Consider the following 27,415-nt stretch of genomic DNA (forward strand, 5'->3'; position numbering starts at 1 on the left):
CCGTGGAATGGACTGAAAAAATACGAGATACTTCCTCCAGAAAAACAGGCAAATGAAGTATCACCATTCACCAGTCAGTGTATATATACATCCTGTGCACACATGTCTCATCTCACTCACCCAATGAATCTCTCTGTCGACAAATTGCCATCACAAAACGAATGAAAAAGAGATACTATATGCCATGCTATCCTATCTTGCAGCCAACCAGATACTACTACTACTACAACAACAACATGGCTAGCCAGCTATCCTGGAGTAGAAGCAGCACAAGACAGACACTAATGGCGTGAGCTGAACCGTTTTCTCGTTGATGCTTGTCGGGTAAAGCCGGTGAGGCTTGCAAACCAAGTTGACCCAACCTGACCTGACCCCTGCAGAAAGCTACAGCCAAAGCAAGCAAGCAGAAATTCAGAAGAGATTCAGGAGGCCAGCCAGCCAGCCAGCCACTGAAGAAGCTGTAGCTGCTGCTGCTGCTGCTAGTGCCAATCCTTATGGTCCATGAGCAAGCAAGCAACAACCATCACTTGCAAGGAACAAGAATCGTCACACACACGCAGCAACAATAACAAAAGCTTCTCTTCCCTTCTCTTGCTTGCCCTTTTGGACCACGTTGTTCCTCAACACGTCAAAGGAATGTCTCCTTGATCTGCTGCAAAATGCAGTTTGTTCTAGTTTATTGATTTTACAAGGGAACAACAGTTAGTTTGACCCCTTGGAAAAGAGGGGGTGGATAAATGGAGGTAGAGGGTGCTATCTGCTTTGACTATCACTTGGTTGTTACCACATCAGATGTGCGAGTGCGGTTAGTTGGTGCAGACACACTCACACACACCCCACGAATGCGTCCCCTGCACACGCAGGCTCTGTTCGTTCCTAGGTTCCCACCGCCCTACCCTCGTTTTCCGCGCGCACGTTTTTCAAACTACTAAACGGTGTGTGTTTTTGCAAAAAGTATCTATACGAAAGTTGCTTAAAAAAATCATATTAATCTATTTTTTAAAAAAAAATTAGCTAATACTTAATTAACCACATGTTAATACGAACATCGTTTTATGTGCCAAGGAGCAACCCCTCCTCCCGAACAGAGGCTAAGGACGTGTTTGGATGGTGCCCTGACCTGAGCGCTCTCACTCAGACAGGTGCATCCAACCACATGCCACCAAAATCGGACGCCTGAGAATCGTGCCTGACTCAGGCGTGATTCTCAGGGTGTGAAGCAAACAGGCCATAAATCTACAAGGATGCGGGCGGGTGCCAGCTTTTCCACTTTTTACTACTACTAGCTACCAAGAGAGGCAATTTTGCCTATGTATGCATGTGTTGAGTGTTGAGCCAGGAAGTTAGCTATATTCTGGCTCTTTCCAACTGGCAGAGACAAATCTTGAATCTAAATTTGATAACCCATGGAGTGTTAAACTAGTTAACCTTGTTTGTGTAAGACTAGGATTGATACTCAAAAATATTCTAACAAGAAAAACTTGGAAAAAACATGAAGCATCCATGAGAGTTGAGTTGAGACCATGAGTCATCTCCCACAAACCGGAGAAGGCGAGGCCAAGTTCAACTCTAACAATGCTGACTAGTAGTACACAAGAATTTGGCTCAGATTCGCACCTAGGGTCCAAAACACCGTGAGTCATTTTATTTGGCCCATATGACAGAGGAAAAAAAAAACACAGGACTTCAACAAATCCCAGTCCCTCAAATGGGAATTCAGGCCGATGTTTGTCGGCAAAATGATGATTTTCATGATCAGATTCAGATCAAAAGTTCGTGCACAGGATGTGATTATTATTTCAAAACAGAATTCAACTTTTGTTGTTTCAGACACTTGACATATTCTTTTAGACAACCAATTCTGACTAATATTCGTTTATAAAAAATCAGTAAATGTTCTTCGTCTTTTATTATTGATGTTAATACAGAGTATTCAGAGTTTCAGTTACCATGAACAGCTCCGATGGGGGCGGCGTCGGTGAAGAACGCAGCATCCAGGTGCATGTGGAAGACGAGATGAACTCGCCGGCGCACATACGGCGGCGGCGGCGGAGGCTGACCGTGGCGGGAGGAGCAGGAACTCGCGGAGTCGCCTCGCCTCGGGTTCCGGCACCGAGGCTGGGGTTCGTCACTTCGTCTAGGAGAGGAGAGAAGTTTGTGGTTCATCCAGACGCTCCACCGCGAGCCCATCCGCGGCGGCCGTCGCCGGCGGAAGAGCTCTAGCGGCGGCGGCGCCGTCACCGGAGGGAAGGAAGAAAGGAGGGGCCTATTTGGTAGCGATCCTAAACAACAGGGACCGAATTGCAAAATGTTTCGGCCCAATGGGCCTCGCAACGACCATTCGAGTTGGGCCCTAATTGGGCCGCAATAGGCTGGACTCCTCGAAGGGCAAAGCCTAATTAATTTCCCGTAGTTTTGGACTAATCACCTTCATTAGCTGTAGAACAAACCTGTGTAAGCGGCAATCTCGGCGGTGAGATGCAAGGATCGAATCAAACAAGTGGAGTGCATGTTCATGGGGAAATGGGAGACAGTAGAAGAATCAAGAATAGTAGGTATAGTGGATTGATCACTATTGGCATACTGTTATCAAAGTGATTGATTCAGTAGCTTCCTTTTTATCCTCTTCAGTTCTTCGGCCAACTTGAAAGGCTCCACTGAACTCTGATGCAACAGTGTATGCCCACCGTCCAATTTCGATTCTCACTTGTTGTCTTCACATTTTTAAAATTTGTAGGTCTTTGAGAGAACATTCAAATTCGGTGGCTTGTGTCGGTTGCTGTTAACTGTATGAACATTTCTGGTAGGGTTACACCCTTGTTTTAAAGAAATCAAATTCGGTGGCAAACATATGGGGATGGGAGGGCCTATTTTTAAACTTTGTTTTAAAAAATCAAATTCAGATATCTTGAGTATAATTTTTATAAAAAAAAGAGAGAAAACTAGGGGAACACAGTAGAAGAACAGGCGTGCTAGCAGCTAAAGTAGTGAAAAGGTGCACATAACGGTCATCTCGGACACAAAGCAAGCGAGATCAGATTCATCATCTTCACTTTTTTCACCTCAAAAGAACCAAAGGCTGACCAACCAGTGTGTGTGTGTAGTGCCACTAATCACCACAGCTTCCAGGAGTAACTAATTTTTAATCTTAACCAAAGCCAGTCTCCCAGTCCCAAAGGCAAAAGTTAAACAACATTATAATCACAAGCTCTTTTCACTTTTCAGCAAGTCATGGTTTGCTTAAACAGTTCTGTATTATTATTTGGACTGAGAATCTCGGGCTGTCATCCTCTGCTTCTTCTGATACCGGCAGATGTTCCAACCAAGTGACTAACCAATCAATGAACTTAATCAAAAGATTATTCTAGTAAGTACTTGGTTAACACTGTTAGTCTCCAGTGAACTTCACATGTTCACAGTGCATGAGAGTTCATCTCTTGCAGACCTGCAGTGTTAAACATAATGATAGTAACCAGCAGGAACCCTTCTAGAACAATTCTACATGAGAAAATGTTATTGGAACAGATCATATTTCTGGCTGGATTCTTCAGAAGCAAGCAAGCACATGGCAAGAAAGCCAGGATATCTGCACCTCGACTATGCCTTAATCAAGACAGAGACCCTGGAAACCCTAAAGAAAGTTTGCACCATCCTCACATACTTTTGTGGCTTTGAGAGATTCTCTTAAGTGCATTTACAAAAGTTAATTTGAATTTTGCAGTTGTAGTTTCACCATTCTGCTAGCATTCTACATAAAAGATTTGATTAACCATTTAGGTAGTGTTTTGAGATTTTTTGTGGTTGGTTTTAGAGATAAAAATTCTTCAACCATTCTAGATATGCACATTCTTAAAAATGCCAATCACAAACTGCTAAACTAGACAGAAAGTCAGTATGAGACAGAATTCAATCAGAAGCCATTGAAAATTCAGAGACAGAGCATGTGGCTCCCCTATTATTCAGGTTGATGGAATGTATAGAAAGCAGGTCAAAGTATAAAATGACAAGCAAAACCAGAACATGTTTCTTTTAATCTTTATACTCTGCAAAGTGGGTAACCACTAGCAGCAATTCACATCACAAAACAGAAAAGAGCAGGAGGAAAAGAAAGAAGGCAATTGATCAAACTAGAGGATTACAACACTAGCAAGTAGAGAACAAATCCAATCCAACACATAAGAAGAACAACTCTCAAGAATCCATACTAAATAATAATAAGAATTGAATAGCCAGAAGTAATTGTGATACAGCAGGAAGAAATGACACAGAATCCTTTTGTTCTAAAACTTATGTCTTACTACTACTGAATTTAACTGAACTGAACTCATGATTCTCATCTATACAACCACATATATCCCTGCACCTACAATCCTCTGCCAAACCCTCCTGTCCCTCTCAAACTTTTCCTTATTATTCACAACCCAATTAGCCATCAATCATATGTTCCCAAATCCTCCAAATCCCCACACCCCCACCACTTCCCAATCCCTTTCAACACCACAGCAACACAAACTGTTTCGATGCTGACGCCGACAAATCATAACCAAACAAAATTTTGTGCACCTTACTACGCTCTTCACGCCGGTAGTCATCAATCAACCAACCAAGAACACTAGTAGCTAATAAGAACGATAATGACCACGTATACTTGTGTGCGACTTCCGCTGCTGTCGATTTGCCGGATGTGAGGAGCAAGAGCGGAACACATGCATGTTTCCAAACATTCTTCGGAGAAATTCTATCAATGCAGCGGGGGAGGAGGTGGTGATCCATATGGTACGCTGTGGATCGGTGGCCATGAGCTGTGGTGTTGCAGAGGGGGAGGTGGTGGTGAGCCATATGGTACTCCATGGACAGGTGGCCATGGCCCGGGGTAGTAAGGTGGTGGTGGTGGTGGTGACAATGCTGGTGTTGCGCCGCCGCAGGGTGGCGGCGGCGGTGGTGGTGGCGGCAGCTCCGGACATGGCGGATGCGGTTGTGGCGCGGGTGGTGGCGGCGGCGGCGGCGGCTGCGGTGGGTGGAAGATTGGTGCAGGCGGTGGAGGCGATGGTGGCGGTGGAGATGGCGGTGGTGGTGAAGGCGGAGGCGGTGATGTCGACGGTGGCGGTGGGGATGGCGGCGGTGGCGAAGGCGGCGGCGGTGATGGTGGTGGCGGCGATGGTGGCGGCAGGGCCGGGACGAACGGCTTGCACTGGAACGCGGCGCAGTTGACGGGAGGGCGCGCGAAGAACGCGGCGCACTGCCGCAGCGTCCGCTGGGCGGGGCGGTTGGGCAGGCAGTTCCTCCGGTCGCCGTAGCGCGGCACGGCGTGCGCGCAGGACGGCGGCTCGCCGGTGAAGAAGTTGTACGCGAAGGTGAAGTTCTTGAGGCGCGGCAGCTCGCACACCGCCTGCGGTATCGCCCCCGTGAGCAGGTTGTGCGCGACGTCGAGCTGCTCCACCTTCCTCATCCCGGCCACCGCCGACGGCAGCGGGCCGGCGAGCCGGTTGAAGCTCACGTCGAACACCGTCACCTCTCGCAGCATCCCGACCTCCGGCGGCAGGCAGGAGCTGAGGCCCGTGTTGATGAGCAAGATCTCGTTGAGCGTCCCGGACATGTTGCCGAGGCTCGCCGGGAGGCAGCCGCCGAAGCTGTTGTGCGCGAGGACGATGACGGAGACCGGCGAGTTGCCGAAGTTGTCCGGGAGGTCGAAGCGGAAGCGGTTGTGGTTGAGGAAGATGGCGTCGAGCGGCCGGTCGAACAGCTGGCGGGGCACCCCGCCCTCGAAGTCGTTGAAGCGGAGGTCGAGGAACCGGAGCGCGGGCATGTCGAGCACCACCTCGGGGAACCTCCCGACGAAGCGGTTGTTGCTGAGGTCGAGCTCGTGTAGGAGGCGGAGGCGGCGGAGGGTGGCCGGGAGCACGCCGCAGAAGCGGTTGGAGTTGAGGTGGAGCAGCGCGAGGTCGGCGAGCAGGCCGAGCTCGGGGGGCAGGTACCCGGCGATGTCGCCGTGGTTGAGGTCGACGCCGGCGACGGCGACCTCCCGGCGATCCCACGGCAGCGGCGCGCAGAACACGCCGGTGTAGTTGCACACGTCGGGGCCCACCCAGTCGGCGGTGAGGTTGCCGGGGTCGGAGAAGATGGCCTCCCGCCTCCACGTCTGCAGCGCCACGTACGCGTCCCGCATCCTCGAGCTCGGAAACCGCCACTCCGCCGCCACACCACCACCACCATCGCCGCCGTCCAAATCCGCCGCCGCCGCCACCGCCCCACCGGCGACGGCAACGGCGAACACAACGAGCAGCAGAAACCCCGCACCCCTCATCTCATCTCCTCTAGCTCCTCCGCGGCAATGGCGATCAACCAAGAACTCAAGAGAGAGAGAGAGAGGAGAGAGAGGTTTAGAGAGAGAAAGGAGAGGAGGAGAGGGGGAGTGAGAGGCAGCTATAAGCCTATAAACACACACGCGGAGGGGAGCTAGCTCAGCTGGTGGGGCCCACGGGTGCAAGCTTTTTTCTTTCTTTTTTTCCTTTTTTTTCTTTTTCTTTTTGGGTGTGTGTGCGCGTAGCGTGGGGAGGATGTGTCAGTGGGTGGGGTAGGGGGTTGCAGTGAGAGAGAGGAGAGGGCGGTGGGTCCCCCGCGATTTTCGTCTCCCCACACGCTCCCGGGGGTTCGCGACCGACAGTTGCTGCGGGCGCGACGCGTGTGTGGTTTTGAGTGTCCGTTTGTCCAGTTCAAACTGATGGTGGTAGAGTTAAAAAAAAAAACTACTGTGGTAAAAAAAAGTGAACGGCTAGAAAAGTGAAAAAGGGTGTTTTAACACAGAATATTCCCTGTTGATTGTAATTTGTGGGGATGGAGGGAAATGGAGAACTTCATAACAGGGAGATGTTGGTGGCAACAACTTTCGGGGGTTAATTCCATCCATGCCATCGTATTTTTTTTCAGTTTTGAAACATGTGATTGCAATTCGCATATTCGTACAATTTCAATAGCAGTAAAAGATTTTTTTTCTAAAATGTATTAGCATATATATTTTTCCTTTAAAATTATACTCCAAATGTATTAGTATGTTATTGTGAATGTGCCCGATATAAGGCGGAATAGAACCCCAAAAGAAATGTGTAGCATTATAACCTAAAAATTTGCTTAGAAATTTTTACTCTAAACTTAATTACTTTTTTTTCCCACTAATGTTGTATCTAGAGGAATATCAAAGATATGGAAGTGAATGTAAAACTTGATAGTTAGTTCATCGAATATCATAAAGAAATAAACAGAGGGAGTTCGGCATTATCTCAAATAATCACGGTGCCCAGGCAAAAAAGAAAAAAGAAAACTCACCGGTATGAACCACGGAGAGCATCTGAAATAGAGTACCGCAGGCTACCTTTGAAGTAAAGCAACACAAAATGAGTAGTACACAACAAAAGTTAAAGTGGAAAAAAATATGGTCTTTAGTAGTTACCAAAAAGCTTATTATAAAACATAATAGCTTATTAACTAAAAATAATTTACGTGTAAAACTTTTATATATGTGTTCTTAGCGACTTAAAATCAAATCAATGCTAAAGAAACTACGTTAAATATCAACTTTATAATTAAATTCTAAAATTTAAATTATGGGTTTTGTTATTTCTATTGCAACCGATCAGACTTTTTGAGCCTGTTCAGATGACAATATTATCAAAATTTTAATATGATTTCTTATGTATTTTTAAATTTAATAACAAACTAAACGCAAACATATTTTTAACAATTTTTTAAAAGAAAATAGGGTTAAAAATAACGTCAATCTCAACTGCCCCTTATTCTAATACTTCAGTAACAGTGGATACAGTCTGTACTAAAATGGTTGTGTACTGTACACTGGACTGTCTGACATAACGACACTGTTGCTGCTGCTGTGCTACATTGGTCAAGAGGAGGGAGGGGAATTAAGAGAGGTCACGGGGAATCATAAACTAAGCTACTAGTAGTAATAAGATATTGTATCACATGATTAAACTAACCTATCCCTATATCCATTGGATTTGCTCATGTGCATTTGTTTGACTTGTACGTTTGTTCTCTTGTCTTGAATAAAAATAACTAGAAATGAAAAAAATATAGAGAGCATGGGGGAGATGGAAGATGGAACAAGTGAAGGTGTGCTCTAATATTGATCATTTTAGGCACCTTTAGAACGCACGGATATAGAATTTTGATGGTAAACAATGGTTTAGACCCTATTTGAGATAGATAAAAATTAAGATTAGGCAAAAGAATGTGAAACCAAAAGGCCATTATCGTATGCATAATTAAGTATTAATTATTATAAATTTGAAAATAAAATTATTTGATATTTTAGAGTAATTTGTGTATGAAACGTACCGTTTAACAGTTTAAAAAATACGAGTGCTAAGAAAATCAAGGTAGAATCTACATCTTAATAAAAAAGAGAATGGGAAGTTAGTTTGGCCAGAGAAACATGTTTGATGAGTTATCAAAACCAAAGTAAAGAATATACCTTGGTGGGTGTTTGTACAGTGTAATATGTGACCAGGAAAATAGCAAATTTACTGCGGATAAGCCTCGAGAAAAAAAACGAAATGTCAATTTTTACTCTCTATGTCTTAAAATATAAGTATTTTTAGCTATTTTACTGAGGTAGTATGTTTTTACAGAGTAAAAAGTAAATGTAGGAAAATAAAAATTTTAAGTTTAATTTGTATATACTCCAACTGATAATCCAACAATAGCTCTGCTTATTATTAATTCTCCGTAGTTTGGTAACGGGCATCGACGCATCGTGGCAATTCTGGTGTCGGGATAGCCCTTTGGGTGTTTGCGTCGTTCTCGCTGGGCCCACAACGCCGTGACGGACAGTGCAGGGGGGCCCACCTACGCGGTCGGCGTCGGATCTTTCCTTTCGTGCGCTGCGACTGCAGTGCACTGCGCTGCCACTGTATGCGTGGTGGGCCCCACGAGCGGTTTTTCCGCTCGTTGGCTTGACTCGGACAGGCGACGGTGCAAATGTAAAAATGTTAATTGGACCGGGGAAGTACTTCCCTATGTAAAAAGGGGAGAGAGATCCTCTGACTTTAAGGGCCTGTTTGGTTTCCAGGGACTTATTTTAAGTCCATGTCACATTGGATGTTTAGATACTAATTTGGAGTATTAAACATACACTAATTACAAAACACATTCCATATCCTTGGACTAATTCACGAGACGAATCTTTTGAGTCTAATTATATCATGATTTTGACGATGTGATGCTACAGTAAACTTTTTATAATTATAGATTAATTAGGCTTAAAAAATTCGTCTCGCGGATTAGCTCTCATTTATGAAATTAGTTTTTTTATTAGTCTATGTTTAATACTCCAAATTAGCGTCCAAACATCCGATGTGACATGGGCTAAAAAGTTTTAGCCCCATCTAAACACCCCCTAAGTCAGAGGCACTTGGTGGCTGATATATGGGCCCATAGATAATGGGTCCCACATATCAGTGTCTATGTCACGCTGTACAGTAACGTCAGAGAAATTGTTTCCATGAAAAGGAGTTAATTCTCACGTAAAATTTTTTACCTTGTTACATCGAATGGTAAGATACATATATAGAGTGCTAAATATAGACAGGAAAGAGTAATTACACAGATTGCGTGTAAATTGTGAGACGAATCTTTTAAGACTAATTGCTCCATGATTTGATAATGTGGTGCTACAGTAACCATTTGCTAATGATGTATTAATTAGGATTAATAATTTCGTCTCGCAGTTTACAAGCGGAATATGTAATTTATTTTGTTATTAGTCTATATTTAATACTTCAATGTGTCTCCGTATATCCGATGTAACACGCTAAACTTTTCACCCCTGAACAAAACGGGGCTAAGGATGGGAGTACGTATTTACTCTGCTTTTTGAAAAAAAAAATCTATAGAGATGTTGTTTGAAAGATTTGAATAAATTCATTTTTAAGTTTTATAATTATTAATATTTTATTAATTATGTGCTAATGAATTTTCCTGTTCACGTGCGTTGAAAAATTTTCTCTTCTACTTAAGGGATAGAACTCAGCCTAAGAAGCACATTCGAGAGAAGGATGACATATCTTATGATAAAAAAAAAATCATTGCCGACTATTGCAGATGCATATTTACACACATGTAACACATATAAGCTACCACTATAAACATTTTTTAAGAATAGTACGGTATTTGTTAAGATTGATAAAGTTATCATTGAGAGTCGCCTATCACTCAAAGAAATAGTTGTAGAGAAGCTCATCTCAAAAACTTAAATCTAAGTGGTCAGGTTCCACCATAAAAGATCTAACCAGTTGAGCAATGCTTATTTTACAAAAAAAAAATTGAATTATAGTAATGTTTAAAATTTTTTTCTAAAAAAAATTTAGTTGCTTACTCCTATATATCTTGTCATGTCCGTATATTGAGAAGCACCAAATTAGTTTTATACTTTTAATAGCTTTTACCTATCCACCTAATAATAATAATACTCTTTATTGGTGAGGGGTAGAATTCTTTTCCACCTAACTTTTTTCTTTGAAATGGCTACAATCAAAGTTTTTTTTGGACATAATCAATTGCGCAATTATAGGGAGCAGTAGTTGGTGGTGATTAAAATAGCCAGTTGGATTTGGGATGTCCAATTAAGCTGCTGGTTTCATTGGTCTGTTATAGATAGCCGCTCCACGTGAGCTCCAGTGGACGTACCGTATGCTAAATCGTGCTAATGCATGGCCAATTGACCATATTGATTCGATTCATCAATTGACTCATCACTAGTAGTAATAGCTTAATCTAGATAGAGCTAAGAGCAGGTAAATAGCAGGCTATAAGCCAGCTGCAAACATATACTAAGGAGATAAATGAGGAGAGAGAAGGGCAGCGAGCTACAGATTTATAGCCAGCTGTAGCACGGACTCCAAGACACAATGTATGCATGACAGGTGGGACCAGATATTAATAGTGTAGTATGTAACTATTGTATGAATAAGCTATTAGATTGGTTATAGATGAATTGGAGATAGTAGTTGGCTACACTATTGAACTTGCTCTAATTACGTCATCTCATTTAAGCTTGCTAATGAGTAGGCTTAATTAATTAGCTTGCGTCCTCCAGACCAGCTAGCGGCCGGCAGAGAGCCACAACTCAGGGGTCAACTTTTGTGAAGTCTCGCTGATTATTAACGACGTGCCAAACCCGGCCTTCGTCTCTCTCGCTAGATAGTACCACAAACATGCATGTGCCAACTTGATTTACGGCTCGTCTCTTCTCCGGCAATTCAATTCTTCAGTACTCCCAAGTCTCAACGTCATATATTAGTTCTGTTGAGATTATAGACATATAATGATTTAATCTATTCCATAAATAAATCATGATATTACAGATGAAAACTAGCATGAACGCATCATTAGATCTACACATGTAAACTATACAGTATAACATGAACAGATCAAATATGCGCAACATATTGAACACGTACCGAGGTGACGGAAAGACCGGCTGCTTGGTCGAAACTTTTCGCAAGTGTCTACGAAGGCACGAAACACGCGAGCGAAGAGGAAGGCGAGCCGTCGCGAACGAACAGGGAGCAGTCGCGCGAAGCGCTTCCCAAAAACCTTATTGCCGCCTTCTCCCGGTGCAGAACGTCGAAGGCAGAGGTTCCGGAGACCTGCTCTCCCGATCGCCGGTGCACGCCGGCGAGCGGGATGGAGTAGTCTACGAGCGACGGCGCAGTACAGAGTAGGAGGCAAACCCTAGATTGATTTTTTGCGTATGTTGCGTGAAGACGGCAGGTCGGTTTATATAGAGAAGGGTCGCTTGATCAGGGCGCCGGACTCCACGCCGTTTGCACGCACCGGATCTTTCGGAACGTTTCCAAAACAAAAACGAATCCGAATTTGCAACAAAACAAAACTGCAAAAGGAGGCTGCATCTGCGCAAGGGTGAGGAGCCAATTTTTCGGACCATTCGACGCGTACGTCGTGCACGCGCGCCGCCTGCCCTGCCCTGCCCTGCCCGGCCCGGCCAGGCGAGGCGAGCGAGCGCGCGCGTGTGTTTCCCCTCTTCTCTCCACCACACATGCTTCAAGCGACTAGGAGGGCATCCTCCCTTTTAAGGAGGTCCCCCTCTCCTAGAATAAGCAAGGTGGTACTAAACTCCACATGCATGCCATCCCATGAGGTGGGCTTTTGTGATTTTCCAAAGAATTAATCTTCGAGTGGGCTAAGGCCCATTCATTAATTCCAACAATCCCCCACCAAATCTCAAAATCCCACTGAGATTTGCCTTTTCCAATGTACTGTTTATATACCAGCGGTTCGATGGAGACCAATTAAGGTTGAACATCCACCTAGAACTCCAAGCTACACTTACTCACAACTTGAACAATGGACTACGCCTTGAATTGCAAGTCTTGTGCAAGCAAGTTTCACTCAAAGTCTTATCTGGTACTAGACCGTCTGTAGACTACCCCTCGGGTGGAGCGTATAAGTCATACTCCTAGGTCTTTAGTAAGCTTCCTAGAAGATTCACCCAAAATCTTCATAGACTGCGACCAACAGTCAAGCTCACAAAGGTGAGTTCTTTCAAGAATGCTCTGCAGGACAACATCTTTGCTAATTAAAGCCAACAGAACTCATTAAGGCATAGCCAACCTGCCTTGCAGCTCACGAGAGTATATGCATCTTCACTTGGAGAGGGTATATATATTGGTACTCTCCTCTAGTTTATTAATGGTTTGTTCTTCCCAGGATCTAATTCACGGGATCTCCGATCACATAGACTGGGTTACCACCATAGTATAACTCACATGGGTCTCAAACACATCTCCTTCGATGCATTGTCTATCACATTTCGTGATAGTCCCTTCGTGAAGGGATCTGCCAGGTTTCTCACTGTTTGGATGTAATCCAACGTTATAACTCCGGAGTTTCTTAATTTCCTGACAGACTTCAATCGTCTTTTCACATGTCTAGACGATTTCATATTATCCTTAGAACTATTCACTTTGACAATTACCGTTTGATTGTCACAGTTCATAAGGATAGCCGGCACCAGTTTTTCAACAACAGGCAGATCCATTAATAGATCACGCAGCCATTCTGCCTCAACAGTAGCAGTATCCAGTGCCGTTAACTCTGCTTCCATGGTTGACCTCGTCAAAATGGTCTGTTTGCAAGACCTCCATGAAACAGCACCACCACCCAGTGTGAAAACATATCTACTAGTGGCTTTGATCTCATCCACATCAGAGATCCAGTTAGAATCACTATAACCCTCCAGTACCGCAGGATACCCAGTATAGTGAAGCCCCAATTCCACAGTACCTTTCAGATAGCGCATTACTCGCTCAAGCGCACGCCAGTGATCATCTCCCGGATTAGAGGTAAATCGGCTCAACTTGCTCACAGCAAAGGAGATATCAGGCCTAGTTGCACTAGCCAGGTACATCAACGAGCCAATGATTTGGGAGTATTCCAGTTGATTCCTAGCAATTCTCTTGTTCTTGCGAAGCAACAAGCTAGGATCATAAGGTGTTGGAGAAGGCTTACTATCAATGTAGCCAAAGCGATTCAAGATCTTCTCCACATAATGGGACTGCAAGAGTGTAATCCCATTCTCACCTCTAATTAGCTTAATGTTTAAGATAACATCAGCTACTCCCAAATCCTTCATATCAAAATTTTGAGACAAGAATGATTTAACCTCATTTATCACCTCAAGGTTTGTCCCAAATATCAGTATGTCGTCAACATACAAGCACAAAATAACTCCCTCACCCCCACCATGGCGATAGTACACACATTTATCTGCCTCATTGACTGCAAAGCCTGCAGATGTCAATGTTTTGTCAAATTTCTCATGCCATTGCTTAGGAGCTTGTTTCAGACCATACAAAGACTTCAACAATTTGCACACTTTGCCTTCTTGACCTTCAACTACAAACCCATCAGGTTGATCCATATAGATCTCCTCATCCAGCTCTCCATTAAGAAAAGCTGTCTTAACGTCCATTTGATGAACGAGAAGACCATGTGAGGCTGCTAGGGAAAGTAGCACACGAATTGTGGTCAATCTAGCAACAGGTGAGTAAGTGTCACAGAAATCTTCGCCTTCTTTCTGAGTATAGCCCTTAGCAACAAGCCGAGCCTTGTACTTTTCAATAGTACCGTCAGGCCTAAGCTTCTTCTTGAACACCCACTTGCACCCCACAGGTTTACACCCATAGGGTCGCTCTGTCACCTCCCAAGTTCCGTTAGCGATAATGGAATCCATTTCACTACGGACAGCCTCCTTCCAGTAGTCTGCATCAGGAGATGCATATGCTTCTGAAATTGACTTAGGAGTGTCATCCACGAGGTACACAGTGAAATCATCACCAAAAGATTTAGCCGTCCTTTGTCTCTTACTCCTTCGAGGAGCTTCACTGACATCCTCCTCAGAGACAAGTTCATGTGTATGTTCAGTTTGTTCTGGTGGTGTGATTGAACTGGGAATTATTTCAGAGGGTTGGTTCGAACCACTATGTGTATCCTTCATTGGGAAAAAGCTCTCAAAGAAGATAGAATCACGAGACTCCATAATTGTACCAACATGCATGTCCGGTACCTCGGATTTAACTATTAAAAATCTATAGGCAATGCTATGATGAGCATATCCCAGAAAAACACAGTCCACAGTCTTAGGTCCAAGTTTGCGCTTCTTCGTTATTGGTACATTGACTTTTGCCAAGCACCCCCATGTGCGCAAATAAGAAAGTGATGGTTTTCTACCAATCCATATCTCATATGGTGTTTTGTCCTTATTTCTGTTAGGAACTCTGTTTGACACATGATTTGAGGTCAACAATGCCTCCCCCCACCATGCCTTAGGCAGTCCCGCGGTGTCCAACATGGCATTCACCAAGTCAGTCAGTGTGCGATTCTTCCTTTCAGCAATCCCATTAGACTCGGGAGAATAGGGAGGCGTCCTCTCATGTATGATGCCATGTTCCTCACAGAATAAGTCAAACTCGTTCGAGAAAAACTCTCCACCACGATCAGACCTAAGCCTTTTTATCTTTCTGTCAAGTTGATTTTCAACTTCTGCCTTATAAATTTTAAAATAGTCTAGAGCCTCGTCTTTCGTTTTCAACAAGTACACATAGCAAAATCTAGTAGCATCATCAATCAATGTCATGAAATATCGTTTTCCACCATTCGTCAACACCCCATTCATTTCACAAAGATCTGAATGTAGGAGTTCTAGTGGTGCCAAGTTTCTCTCCTTGGCAGCCTTGTGAGGCTTGCGAGGTTGCTTCGATTGCACACAACTATGGCACTTAGAACCTTTGACAATGGAAAACTTAGGAATTAAACACATGCTGGAAAGCCGAGACATTAAGCCAAAATTAATATGACATAAACGTGAATGCCAAACATTAGCCTCATCATCCACACTGCCACAAATATGGTTCACAGACTTATTGCAGAAATCAGAAAGGGAAAAACGGAACAGGCCTCCGCACTCATAACCTTTACCAATAAAATATCCATGTTTAGACACGACTACTTTATTAGACTCAAAAACCAACTTAAATCCGTCTCTAGTCAGACGGGAGCCACTAACAAGATTCCTGTCGATAGAAGGGACATGCTGCACGTTCTTCAGCTGCACGATCTTTCCCGAAGTAAACTTCAGATCTACCGTGCCAACACCATGAACAGAAGCATGTGACCCATTCCCCATTAGGACGGTGGAACCCCGTGCGACCTGATAAGAAGAAAACAATGAGATGTCAGCACAAACATGTACATTGGCCCCAGTATCAACCCACCAATTAGTAGATTGATTAACTGAAAAAACAGTAGGTAAATTACCATATCCGCTTCCATCTCCAGTGTTGCCAATGGTCACATTAGCAGACTTAGAAGTCTGCCCTGCAGGTGCCTTCATCCCCTTGCGCTGTGGACACTTCCTAGCCAGATGACCAACTTGGCCACACACAAAGCAAGTCCTCTCATCCTGATTAGGATTGTTGTTGTTCTTCTTCTGCTTCTTGAAGTTGGTGGTCTGCTGAGCTTTGTATTTTCCCTTGCTCTTGTTCTGGGCCTTGTGCACAACATTGGCACTGGACTGCCCACCATCGCCCTTAGACGCGGCATCTTTTTCCCGAGCTTTCTCCTCAACATCAAGAGACGCTATCAACCCCTCAACGGAGTATTCCTGTCTCTTGTGTTTGAGTGCAGTACCGAAACTTCTCCAAGATGAAGGTAGTTTTGCAATAATGCACCCGGCCACAAATTTGTCGGGTAAGACACACTTAAGGAGTTCGAGTTCCTTAGCCATGGTTTGTATCTCATGAGCCTGTTCGACTACAGAACGGTTGTCAGCCATTTTGTAGTCATGAAACTGCTCCATGATATACAGATCATTGCTAGCATCAGTAGCACCGAATTTAGTATTCAGTGCATCCCACAACTCCTTAGCGTCGGTCATATGCATATACACCTCGACCAGACGATCGCCAAGAACGCTAAGAATGCATCCCACAAAGAGAGTAGTGGCTTCCTCGAATTGCTTCTGCTGTTCAGCAGTAAGAACTCCTTCAGGTTTGCCAGTACTCACCCAGAAGCATTTCATAGCTGTCAGCCACAGAGTGACCCTGATCTGCCATCTCTTAAAATGCACACCGGTGAATTTATCCGGCCTCAGTGCATCGGCAAAACCAGCCATAGTAAAATCACAGTGCCTATAATAAGGTTTTTGGATTGTTGAGATTATAGACATATAATGATTTAATCTATTCCATAAATAAATCATGACATTACAGATGAAAACTAGCATGAACGCATCATTAGATCTACACATGTAAACTACACAGTATAACATGAACAGATCAAATATGCGCAACATATTGAACACGTACCGAGGTGACGGAAAGACCGGCTGCTTGGTCGAAACTTTTCGCAAGTGTCTACGAAGGCACGAAACACGCGAGCGAAGAGGAAGGCGAGCCGTCGCGAACGAACAGGGAGCAGTCGCGCGAAGCGCTTCCCAAAAACCTTATTGCAGAACGTCGAAGGCAGAGGTTCCGGAGACCTGCTCTCCCGATCGCCGGTGCACGCCGGCGAGCGGGATGGAGTAGTCTACGAGCGACGGCGCAGTACAGAGTAGGAGGCAAACCCTAGATTGATTTTTTGCGTATGTTGCGTGAAGACGGCAGGTCGGTTTATATAGAGAAGGGTCGCTTGATCAGGGCGCCCGCACGATCTCTACTGCGCGTAACTGAACCGGATAAGTCGCGCGTAACTTATCCGGACTCCACGCCGTTTGCACGCACCGGATCTTTCGGAACGTTTCCAAAACAAAAACGAAGCGCAAGGGTGAGGAGCCAATTTTTCGGACCATTCGACGCATACGTCGTGCACGCGCGCCGCCTGCCCGGCCAGGCGAGGCGAGCGAGCGCGCGCGTGTGTTTCCCCTCTTCTCTCCACCACACATGCTTCAAGCGACTAGGAGGGCATCCTCCCTTTTAAGGAGGTCCCCCTCTCCTAGAATAAGCAAGGTGGTACTAAACTCCACATGCATGCCATCCCATGAGGTGGGCTTTTGTGATTTTCCAAAGAATTAATCTTCGAGTGGGCTAAGGCCCATTCATTAATTCCAACAAGTTCCTCTCAAAAAAAAAATCATATATTAGTCAATCAAAGGGTGTGTTTACTTCACACCAAAATTAGAAGTTTGGTTAAAATTGAAACGATGTGATAGAAAAATTGAAAGTTTGTGTGTGTAGGAAAGTTTTGATGTGATGGAAAAGTTGGAAGTTTGAATAATTATCTTGAAACTAAACACGGCGAAAGATAAAAGGCTGTTCTTGACTAAAGTCCTCTATAGAAAACATGATTATAAAAATATAGGAATATGGAGAAAAAAGTAAGAATATAATATCATATTTATTTTATTCCTTTAGGATTTTTTAAAACACAAGAAAGTTTTAAAATTGATGTTTGATTAGAATACATGAATTTTAAGACATAGGAAGAAGAAACCTTGAAGTGATGCTTATTTTCCTTTAAAATTACTCTGCAATTTCTCATTTCATAGAATTTAAAAGGAATGGTAAAAAAAAATCAATCATCTGTTTCAACTTTCCAGAGATCCATATAATTGTTTTCCATAAGCGCTCTAGAATTTCTATGTGTTTTTTTTTTCAAAGGGTGCCCTAAATGCCTGGAAAACAACACGTCCTTTAATTTGCCTAAAGCGAAAAGGCAAAAATGGGGAGCAGAAAAAGAAATCCTTGATTCGCCGAAAGCTACAAAGGGGAAATAGAGAACAGAAAAGAAAAAAAAAAGGGAGAAAGGAGGGAAAATGAAAACGTTTCGGCCACGCGTACGTAGGTATACCCAAGAGATATAGCCAGTGAGCCTTTAGCTGGAGTCCTACACGTATGTATACATCGAATCTCCCTTTCACGCACCAATTCCTTCGGTCTTTCTTGCCGTCGCTCTCTTCTCAGTTCATACATGCATACACATACGCGTAGCTAGCTAGTTAGACGTGCTATATATATATATATATATATATATATATATATATATATATATATATATATATATATATATATATATATATATATATATATATATATATATATATATATATACTCCCTCTGTACTCGTAAATTTAGTATTTAGGACAATATTTAAGTCAAACTTTAGGAATATAAATCATGAATAACCCTTAAGCTGTTGAATTTGAAAATGTAAAAATTATATGAATATATTTATCATGAAAATACTTTCGTAAGAGTATACATATATTACTTTTCAATAAATATTTTTTATAGAAACAAGATGTTAAAGTTATGTTTTGGAGACCGTGTCGCTGTCCAAAACGACTTTCTTTATGAGTGCAGGGGGAGTATACTCACTTTGATGATTTGATGATCGCGTAACTGCCCACACAAACTCACTTCAATTCAAGCTGGTCTTACAGGGCTTATTTGATTTGGAGAAATTTAAATCCATATGAATGGGAACCGTGAAAGAATAGCAATGTTTGCATACATCAATCCATAAAAATTTTCCAAAAGGTTTAGGTGGATGAAAAAATTGCTATATTTTTCTCTGTACAACTGGTTGGAAAGGAAAATTTTCTTTGGTTTTCCAGTGCTTCAATCCTTTTTTAGGTGAAAAATATGGCGCCGTAAATATAGCTACTCCCCCGTTTGTACAGTAATTACACATGTGTAATTTAGAGACTTACATATATAATTTTAGAACTTATATTATAAATACAATAAAATTACATATGTAATTTAGGGACTTACAATGTAAATACATATCGACTATTTTTTTAGTAAAAAATTTGAAAAATATGGCGTCATAAATATAGCTCATACCATCCGGTAAATCGAAAAGCACTCATATGAATTAATTATTAGAAATTCAAATCCTTCGGTTTTCCTCCAAAACGAACTAAGTCCCTTTTTTTTCCCTACACGAATTCCCTCGCTAGAAAAGCTTCTTTTGCAGCTGATTGGCTTACCTAGAATAGCAAGCATATACGGGGCTTGGAGCGGATAGAATTGGAGCATACAGATATATACAAAAACGCGTAACGCGTAGTTTGTTGCACTGGCATCGTGCATATATATATATATATATATATATATATATATATATATATATATATATATATATATATATATATATATATATATATATATATATATATATATATATATATATATATATATATATATATATATATATATATATATATATATATATATATATATATATATATATATATATATATATATATATATATATATATATATATATATATATATATATATATATAACATTTCATAATAACATTTTCAGAGACGGAGAACGGCCTACTCGCTTTCCCTGTAAATCCAAGCAGTCGAGCACGCAAGTGTTTTGTATCTTTGCTATCGACTTTAATTTGCCGTGTGCGTGCGTTCGGTCCTGTTCGTTTATACTACAAAGAGTGAATAAAGTTTTGAGTAAACTTTTGAAAACTGTAACTTTAGTCACAAAATTATTTGTTTGCTGCAACATTAGCGACATATGTTTCAGTTTGCTGCAACAATATCGTGGGAAATTATCACAAAACTGTAACTTTTATATGTTATATGCTGCTACAGATGTTAAACTGCTAAACGATGTGTTTCGTGTGAAGACTTTCTATATAAAAGTTGTTCTAAAATATCAGATTAATCTATTTTTCAAGTTTGTAATAATTAAAACTCAATTAATTACACGTTATTACCATCTCGTTTTACATGAAACATTTAATTTTCATCTTCATTTTTCATTTTCAGAAGATTAAAAACACCACCGAAGTAGATAAGATGAGAACTAGACGAATGGAAAAGACGAAGTTGATTTAGGGTGTGTTTGAGGAGAAGGGGATTGGGGAGATTGGGAAGATACGCAAAACGAGTTGGGCCATTAGCATATGATTAATTGAGTATTAACTATTTTAAATTGCAAAAATGGATTAATATAATTTTTTAGAGCAACTTTCCTATAGAAATTTTTTGCAAAAAACGCACCGTTTAGTAGTTTGGAAAGCGTGCGCGCGGAAAACGAGGAGCTTTCTCACCCAATGTCACTGGAAAGAACACAGCCTTAGTCGCACGTAAAGCGAGAAATATAACTAATATATAATTATTTAAATATTAATCATTAACAGTTTAGAAGTTGGATATATTTATTTTAACTTTTAAAAATATTTTTGTGTAAACTTTTTTATAAAATATATCGTTTACTAGTTTAGTTTAAAAAACGTGCTAATAGAAATTAAGAGTTAGCTAATCCAAACCGAAGTCTAGATCGGGCCCGAAGCAGATGGATTGCTTTGCTTTGCTACTGCATGCCCATCCGATTGCGTGTAGAGGAGGGCAAGTAGCTGCAGCGCCAGCTAAGCTGTGCGTCGTCGGAGCAGCTCCGAAAACTGTTGGCAATTTGGCATGCATGGCAAGCAGGGAGAGAAGAAGAAGAAGACGACGAGCTTGCCTAGCGAGTAGCAACAAAGCAGAGCGCGTGCAGCAACTTCCTATCCAGCTACAATTGCAGCCTTGCATTTAAGCAAAGTAGGAGTTAGCAGGCCGGTATACCATACCGCTAGTGCTGTAGGAGTACATGCTTCTGTACACTATAGCTAGAAGCAACAGTAGCAGTGTAGCACAGTGCTAACTGCTACCCAACTGAACTACCGAGCACCAGGTTTGGTCAGGGTTACGCTGCCTATATATATAATGAAACAAAAGCCAATGGACAAGGCCGTGCTCAGTTCCATTTCAATTTTTTTAAGTGTACGGATACACATTTGGAGTATTAAATATAAACTAATAACAAAAATAAATTATAGATTTCATCTGTAAACTGCGATATGAATCTATTAAGGGCATCTCCAACAGAGGGCCAAATAGGTTCCTAAAAATTATTTTTTGGGATTTTGGTTAAAACTAGGCCTCCAACAGACTGTCAATCACGGTCCTAAAATTTACCCCCTCCTAAAATCGGTGCCAATCTCATCAGAATTTGGGAAGCGGTACGCCCTCCCAATCCCACCAATCGCGCCAATTTTTTTTACTGTCCGCGCCATTTTTTTTCCGCCCGCCTCCTTTTCCTTCCCGCTCCTTCCTCGCGTCGTTTCCTTTCTCGCGAGAAACAGCGCTCACGCCGCCAGGCTAGGGTTTTGGGAGCTCCTCGCGCTAGCTCCGTCCCGATCCGCCGGCCGCCCGTCGGGGGACTACCGGCCTGCCAGCCGTCCATCCAGGGGCAGCGTCGCCGGCCGCCCGTCCAAGGCACCACCACCTCGCTGTCGACCGTCCATCCAGGTTGTCCCGACGACAACGTGTGCTGTTACTGATTCACTTCGAGGTATTTTCAGAGAAACAACTTTATTCTTTTCAAGCTTGAAGTTCCTGTACTGATTTCCCCACACCGGCAATCCCCCACACAGCCATCTAGTTCATAGAGATATCTCCCAATTTTTTGATGGAGATGCAAAGCTCCTCCCTTAAATTGTTTCCCAAATCACTGCCACATACCTCAGTTGCAGCACTTATCTTCTGAATAATGCAATCAAAAACTGTTGTCCTGTCCTCTTCAAATGATTTCCAATGGATCAGGCATCGGTAGATGAGGTATGCGGCAATAGGCCTTGCAATAGAGAAACCCATATCTTCAGATATGCACTTTATCAACAACTCATGGATATTCAGAAAAATATAGAAAAAAATGTTGAGGCACAACACCTGAACGAATTGTGATACTGCTTCAAAAGAAGTTCAGAATTACTAAGCATCATACCTGTTGCTGCTTCTCAGCTTCAGGATCATTCAGGCGTCAGTTGAGAATTGTTCTCCTAGATTGAACTTAACTTGTGTTAAATCAGGAACTCATTTTACGAATATACTGATCAAATATAATTTGAGGATTATACTAACATGGATGTCACAAAAGTTACTGGCCTATACCAATTGTTAATTCAATAGTGTTTGCTTGCGTTTGTGTTCAGTCAGATGCATTCTTCTTCAGGTTGTATAGCACCCTAAATTAACTAAACAATGAGCTTCTATATGTGCAGGGTTTTGTTTGCTTGCAGCAGTATTTGATGACCTTTTCTTAGATAATTTAAGTGTTTGATGACCTGACCAGTTAGCTGCTCATTGGCTAGATATTGCTATTAGTTTCTAGTATTTTCTGACCTTAACTTTTTAGCCTTTTGTAATGGATTCAGTGAACATATGTCTGAATTAAATTGCAGAGTCCCAAGATGCTAGTACTTCTACAAACGTATTAGTAGTACTGTTCTTATTTGATCACTAAATTAAACAAACATGTACTATTTGTAGGTCCTATTGATAATGGAAGAAGAAGGATTCTATACTAATTTGATGAATGAGGGCAACGATTCCTTAGATTGGGATAGTTTGAGTAGTATGCCTGTGGAGGATGATATGAGTAACCAGCTTGATGAGAATGGCATGAGTAGCGAGCCTGTCACGCAGCAGTTCCCAACTGCTGAGAGGACTACCGTGGCTAGACCAAATCAAAAAAGATCGAAGAATTTTAGCGAACAAGAAGATAAGATACTTGTGTCGGCGTGGTTGCATGTAAGTTTGGATCCAGTGCTAGGCACAAATCAAACTCGTGCTGCATATTGGACTAGAATATATGAGCACTTCTACAAAACGAGTAAATCCACACCAGATCGCAGCCAAAATTCACTTATGCATCGTTGGAAAACTATACAAGAGAATGTCAACAAGTTTTGTGGACATCTGAGCCAGATTGAGGGTAGAAGGCAAAGCGGGGTTAGTATACACGACAAGGTAATACATAGTTATGTAGCTTGTGTTTTTATGTTACTTTATAAATAAAAATGTGATGTTTGCTAACTACATTCACCATACTTGACTTGTGCAGATTGCTCAGGCAATTGCTGTATTTAAGGAGTTGGAAGGAAAGCCCTTTCAATTCCTTCACTGTTGGTCTCTCTTGCGGTCACAATCTAAGTGGCATGATAAGATGAAGCAAATAACATCCCAGAAACCCTGTGCCACCAACAGACAGAAGCCAAGCACAGATGGTTCAGCAAAAGCTACACCCACAAATGATGAAACTACCAATCATGTTGGTGAAGATAATGAACCTACAGAGACCGAAGAGCCAAAGAGACCGATGGGTAAGAAGAGAGCTAAAGAGCAGTTGAGGCGTGGTGAAACATGCACAGATGCTTTTGATCATTTGTGGGAGAAAAAAAAAGAAGCTGATGCAGAGAAGAAGAAGGAGAGAGATGAGAGGCACCAAAAGTCATATGAACTAGATAAGCAGAGGCTTGAGTTAGATAAAAAAAAGGTCGCGAATGAGACGGATGAGATACAGTTGAAGAGGATGTTAGAAGAAGAGAGAATTATGAAAATGGACATTTCTTCCAAGCCTCTCTCACAGCAGCAGTTCTACAAGAGTGTACAAGATGAGATCATCGCTCGTCGCATGAACAGTTCCGGTTGATAGGTTTGTGTTTCATAACAGTTTACATTCAGTTGAGTGCCTGTGTTCATGCATATACTTGTTCTTGTGTCCATCTTGTTGAAATGCTGCCTTTGCACAGCTGCACTACACCATCTGATTCTTAAATATGTTGCATGATCCACTACACCGTCTGGCAATTGTGTCTATTTTGTGTCTCTAAATTAGGTGGGTTTACTAAGTCTATGCAATGCAAACTATTTAAATTCAGAATTGTCTATTCAGTACTTGGGTAATTCCCTCATCCTGCTGTCAGTAATGCTTCTGTCTTTGTTGCTGTTGACAGAGTCAGAAGCCTCATATATTTTGAAATTTGTACTAATGATCGGTCATCTTGCTGACAAGCTGATGCATATATTGCAAATTATATATAAGCTGAACTGTACCTATGACTAGGTTGACAAGTTAAAGGAAGTGCACTTTTATTAATTCTCCTGTACTATTCTTAAACCGAACAGTACACCATTTATTCAATTCATGAAAAACAAATTAAGATGATTTGGCAAATCCTCACATATGTATATTATTTATTACATGGAATTCAAACATATAAATAAAACCTCAATATTTATCCGGATAATGTTGCCACAAGTGCTCCACTAGGTCTTCACGTAGCTGATAGTGAGTTTCGTCGTCCCTTATTTTTTTGTGCATCTGGATAAAATCATCAAGATCAGGTATTTCATCGTGGGACACTCTGACATTTTCTCCTCCCTCTGGGAACCGTTCTTCCCAATCAACTTCTCCCTCATCTTCAATAATCATGTTATGCATGATAACACAAGCTTTCATGATGTATCCCAGAGTCTTTTCATTCCAATGTCGAGCTGGCCCTCGAACAATGGCAAATCGAGCTTGCAGAACCCCAAAAGCTCGTTCGACGTCCTTCCTTACTGCTTCCTGTGCTTTGGCAAAATATTTCCTCTTGTTGCCATGTGGTTCTGGTATGGTCTTCACAAATGTGGCCCAAGAAGGATATATGCCATCAGCAAGATAATATCCCATCATATAATCGTGTCTATTTATACTATAGTTCACTTCAGGAGCCTTGCCTTCAGCTAGCTTTGCAAATAGCGGGGATCGATGAAGTACATTGATATCGTTATGAGACCCAGGCATACCAAAAAAAGCGTGCCAAATCCAGAGATCCTTTGAAGCAACGGCTTCTAAAATTATTGTAGGCTCGTGCACGTGCCCTTGGTACATACCGTGCAATTCTGTAGGGCAGTTCTTCCACTTCCAATGCATGCAATCTATGGAGCCTAACATACCGGGGAAACCTCTGTCCTCCCCAAGTTCAAGTAATCGAGTTGTATCGTTCTCATTGGGTGATCTTAAGTATTCATGTTCAAAAACTTGTACAACTGCTTTCACAAACCTTCTCAGGCTCTCTATAGCGGTACTTTCTGCAATACCGAGATATTCATCCAAAGCATCTGCTGCTATACCATAAGCCAACTGACGCATTGCTGCAGTGACCTTTTGATGACAACTGAACCCAATTAAACCAGCTGCATTTCTCTTCTGCACAAAATAGTCATCGTGATCCTCTACTGCATTCATTATGCGAAGAAACAGAGGCCTGCTCATTCTATTCCTGCGAATCATAACTAATGAGACATGCATATCTATGCATATAACAAAAATAAATTATATAAAATTTACTTATACAAACCTGCGCCTGAATAAAACTGGGCCATAGGTAGGATTATCAGAAAAGTAGTCTTGGTATAATCTCAAGTGCCGTGCTTCTCTGTTGCGATCAATCACTTCATGTCCCATGACTGACCCACCATGTCTTGGTGCATTGACAGAGTGCCAATAGCTATGGACGATTTGTGCCGTGGCAAAAAAAAAATCATCGTCATCGTCAGACGATGATTCATCCACGAGCTGTTGAAACGAGGAGCGAGGTCGACTCATCTTGGATCAAATCAACTGCCAAACCATTATTCATCACAATAAATTAAGTTTTTCCCCTTGCGACGTTGTCAGATCAAATTAAAAAAAAATGTGATTGGCCTTCCGTTTTTCCAAATATTTATTCATCATATCAAATTAAGTTTTTTTTTCCATCAAGACATTGTCAGATCAGAAACATAAAAAAAGGAAATAGAACAAAGTAAAAAACATGGTTGCTAGCAAAATTTTGCTACTCACGCACTGCACAAGAGCTTGTGCCTGTCACCAATCGTTGCTGCTTGCTGCAGCTACCTGATTAAGTGAGGTGCTAACGTCGCCGGCCCTGACAGAGGAAGAGCTCTGATTGAGTGAAGTGCTAACGCCGCCGGCGCTGACAGAGGAAGAGCTCTATGTGCGTCTATAGCACTGTGTCCTTCGATCAATTTCGTATATCGCTGCGTCTGATATATAACCTCGCCAACGGTATCAGTTGCGATCTCGCGCGCGACTAGGATGAGCAGCCATCTCCTTCCGTCCGCGTGCGTCGCGTCGACCATGCCCATTCCCCTCCGCATCCGCACGCCGCGATCTCCTCCTCGCCTCTCACGCGCGACGCGATCTCCCCCTCCGCTCTCGCATGTGATTTTAACGAGCAGGTAGAAAATTAGTTGGGAAGGGCCCACTAATGATGATGTGGAAAAATTTTAAAATTTTGGGAACCAAATTTTAGTCATCTCTTGGAGAAGAGGGTGTATTTTAGGCTAAATATGTTTTTGGCTGTCCCCAATACAGGATTTTTGGGAGTTTAATTTTAGTCATCTATTGGAGATGCTCTAAGCCTAAGTAATCCGTCATTAGCAAATGTTTATTGTAGCACCACATTGTTAAATCATGAAGCAATTAGGCTTAAAAGACTCGTCTCGTAAATTAGTCGCAATCTGTGCAATTAGTTATTTTGTTAGCATATATTTAATACTTTATGTATGTGTTCAAACGTTCGATGTGATAAGGTGAAAAATTTTAGCCTAGGATCTCAACAGGGTCTAAATTTTGTTTTGATAGGAAATGAGCTAATTATTATTGCTAAAGATATATATGCCCAATTCAATCCCAATTCAATATCAGTATTTAGTTCACATCAAAATTGAAAGTTTGGTTGAAATTAGAACGATATGACAGAAAAGTTAGAAGTTTATGTGTGTAGGAAAATTTTGATGTGATGTAAAAGTTGGAAGTTTGAAGAAAAAGTTTAAAACTAAACTCAGCCATCATCAACCACTCTTCCAAGTAAAGCCTGAATTTACCTAGGGTGAATTCTTATGTTCCACCGGGAGTTTTGATTATAGCCTCGTCGGATATAGAAGAAGACGAAGACGAAGTACACACGTGAAACGAAAAAGACCATTAATGTATAATTAATTAAGTTTTAATTATTATAAACTTAAAAGGTAGATTTATT

At 42.0% G+C, this 27,415-nt stretch overlaps 3 protein-coding genes and 1 long non-coding RNA gene across 4 annotated transcripts; 1 reads left to right on the forward strand and 3 right to left on the reverse strand.

Moving 5' to 3' along the window:
• Positions 1-8: 8 nt before the first annotated feature.
• On the reverse strand, positions 9-2,252 carry LOC136357496 (uncharacterized). The gene is made up of 2 exons (XR_010742814.1): positions 1,950-2,252; positions 9-652 (listed from the first exon to the last, which is right to left on the reverse strand). It is a non-coding gene; the product is annotated as an uncharacterized lncRNA (long non-coding RNA).
• Positions 2,253-4,202: 1,950 nt separating this feature from the next.
• On the reverse strand, positions 4,203-6,405 carry LOC4325349 (leucine-rich repeat extensin-like protein 3). The gene has a single exon (XM_015768936.3). The coding sequence runs from the start codon at positions 6,302-6,304 to the stop codon at positions 4,742-4,744; it is 1,563 nt and encodes a 520-aa protein (XP_015624422.1). The 5' UTR covers positions 6,305-6,405; the 3' UTR covers positions 4,203-4,741.
• Positions 6,406-22,886: 16,481 nt separating this feature from the next.
• On the forward strand, positions 22,887-24,036 carry LOC107280800 (glutathione S-transferase T3). Its single transcript, XM_026023335.2, has 2 exons — positions 22,887-23,354; positions 23,449-24,036. Exons 1-2 carry the CDS (start codon positions 22,887-22,889, stop codon positions 24,034-24,036), a joined length of 1,056 nt encoding a protein of 351 aa, XP_025879120.2.
• Positions 24,037-24,471: 435 nt separating this feature from the next.
• On the reverse strand, positions 24,472-26,785 carry LOC107280466 (protein ANTAGONIST OF LIKE HETEROCHROMATIN PROTEIN 1). The gene is made up of 3 exons (XM_015776720.3): positions 26,215-26,785; positions 25,730-25,992; positions 24,472-25,651 (listed from the first exon to the last, which is right to left on the reverse strand). The coding sequence occupies exons 2-3, from the start codon at positions 25,975-25,977 to the stop codon at positions 24,616-24,618; spliced, it is 1,284 nt and encodes a 427-aa protein (XP_015632206.1). The 5' UTR covers positions 25,978-25,992; positions 26,215-26,785; the 3' UTR covers positions 24,472-24,615.
• Between the last annotated feature and the right edge of the window lie 630 nt (positions 26,786-27,415).

Source organism: Oryza sativa, chromosome 1, assembly GCF_034140825.1.
Source record: "Oryza sativa Japonica Group chromosome 1, ASM3414082v1".
Lineage (NCBI taxonomy): Eukaryota > Viridiplantae > Streptophyta > Magnoliopsida > Poales > Poaceae > Oryza > Oryza sativa.

Excerpts from the sequence above, each read along its gene's own strand:
- LOC107280800 (XM_026023335.2), top strand. The coding sequence starts at position 22,887 with ATGGAAGAAGAAGGATTCTATACTAATTTGATGAATGAGGGCAACGAT. Across the intron at positions 23,355-23,448 it reads GGGTTAGTATACACGACAAG|ATTGCTCAGGCAATTGCTGT; the intron begins GTAATACATAGT and ends TGACTTGTGCAG.
- LOC4325349 (XM_015768936.3), bottom strand. The coding sequence starts at position 6,304 with ATGAGGGGTGCGGGGTTTCTGCTGCTCGTTGTGTTCGCCGTTGCCGTC.
- LOC107280466 (XM_015776720.3), bottom strand. The coding sequence starts at position 25,977 with ATGAGTCGACCTCGCTCCTCGTTTCAACAGCTCGTGGATGAATCATCG. Across the intron at positions 25,652-25,729 it reads CCAGTTTTATTCAGGCGCAG|GAATAGAATGAGCAGGCCTC; the intron begins GTTTGTATAAGT and ends TATGATTCGCAG.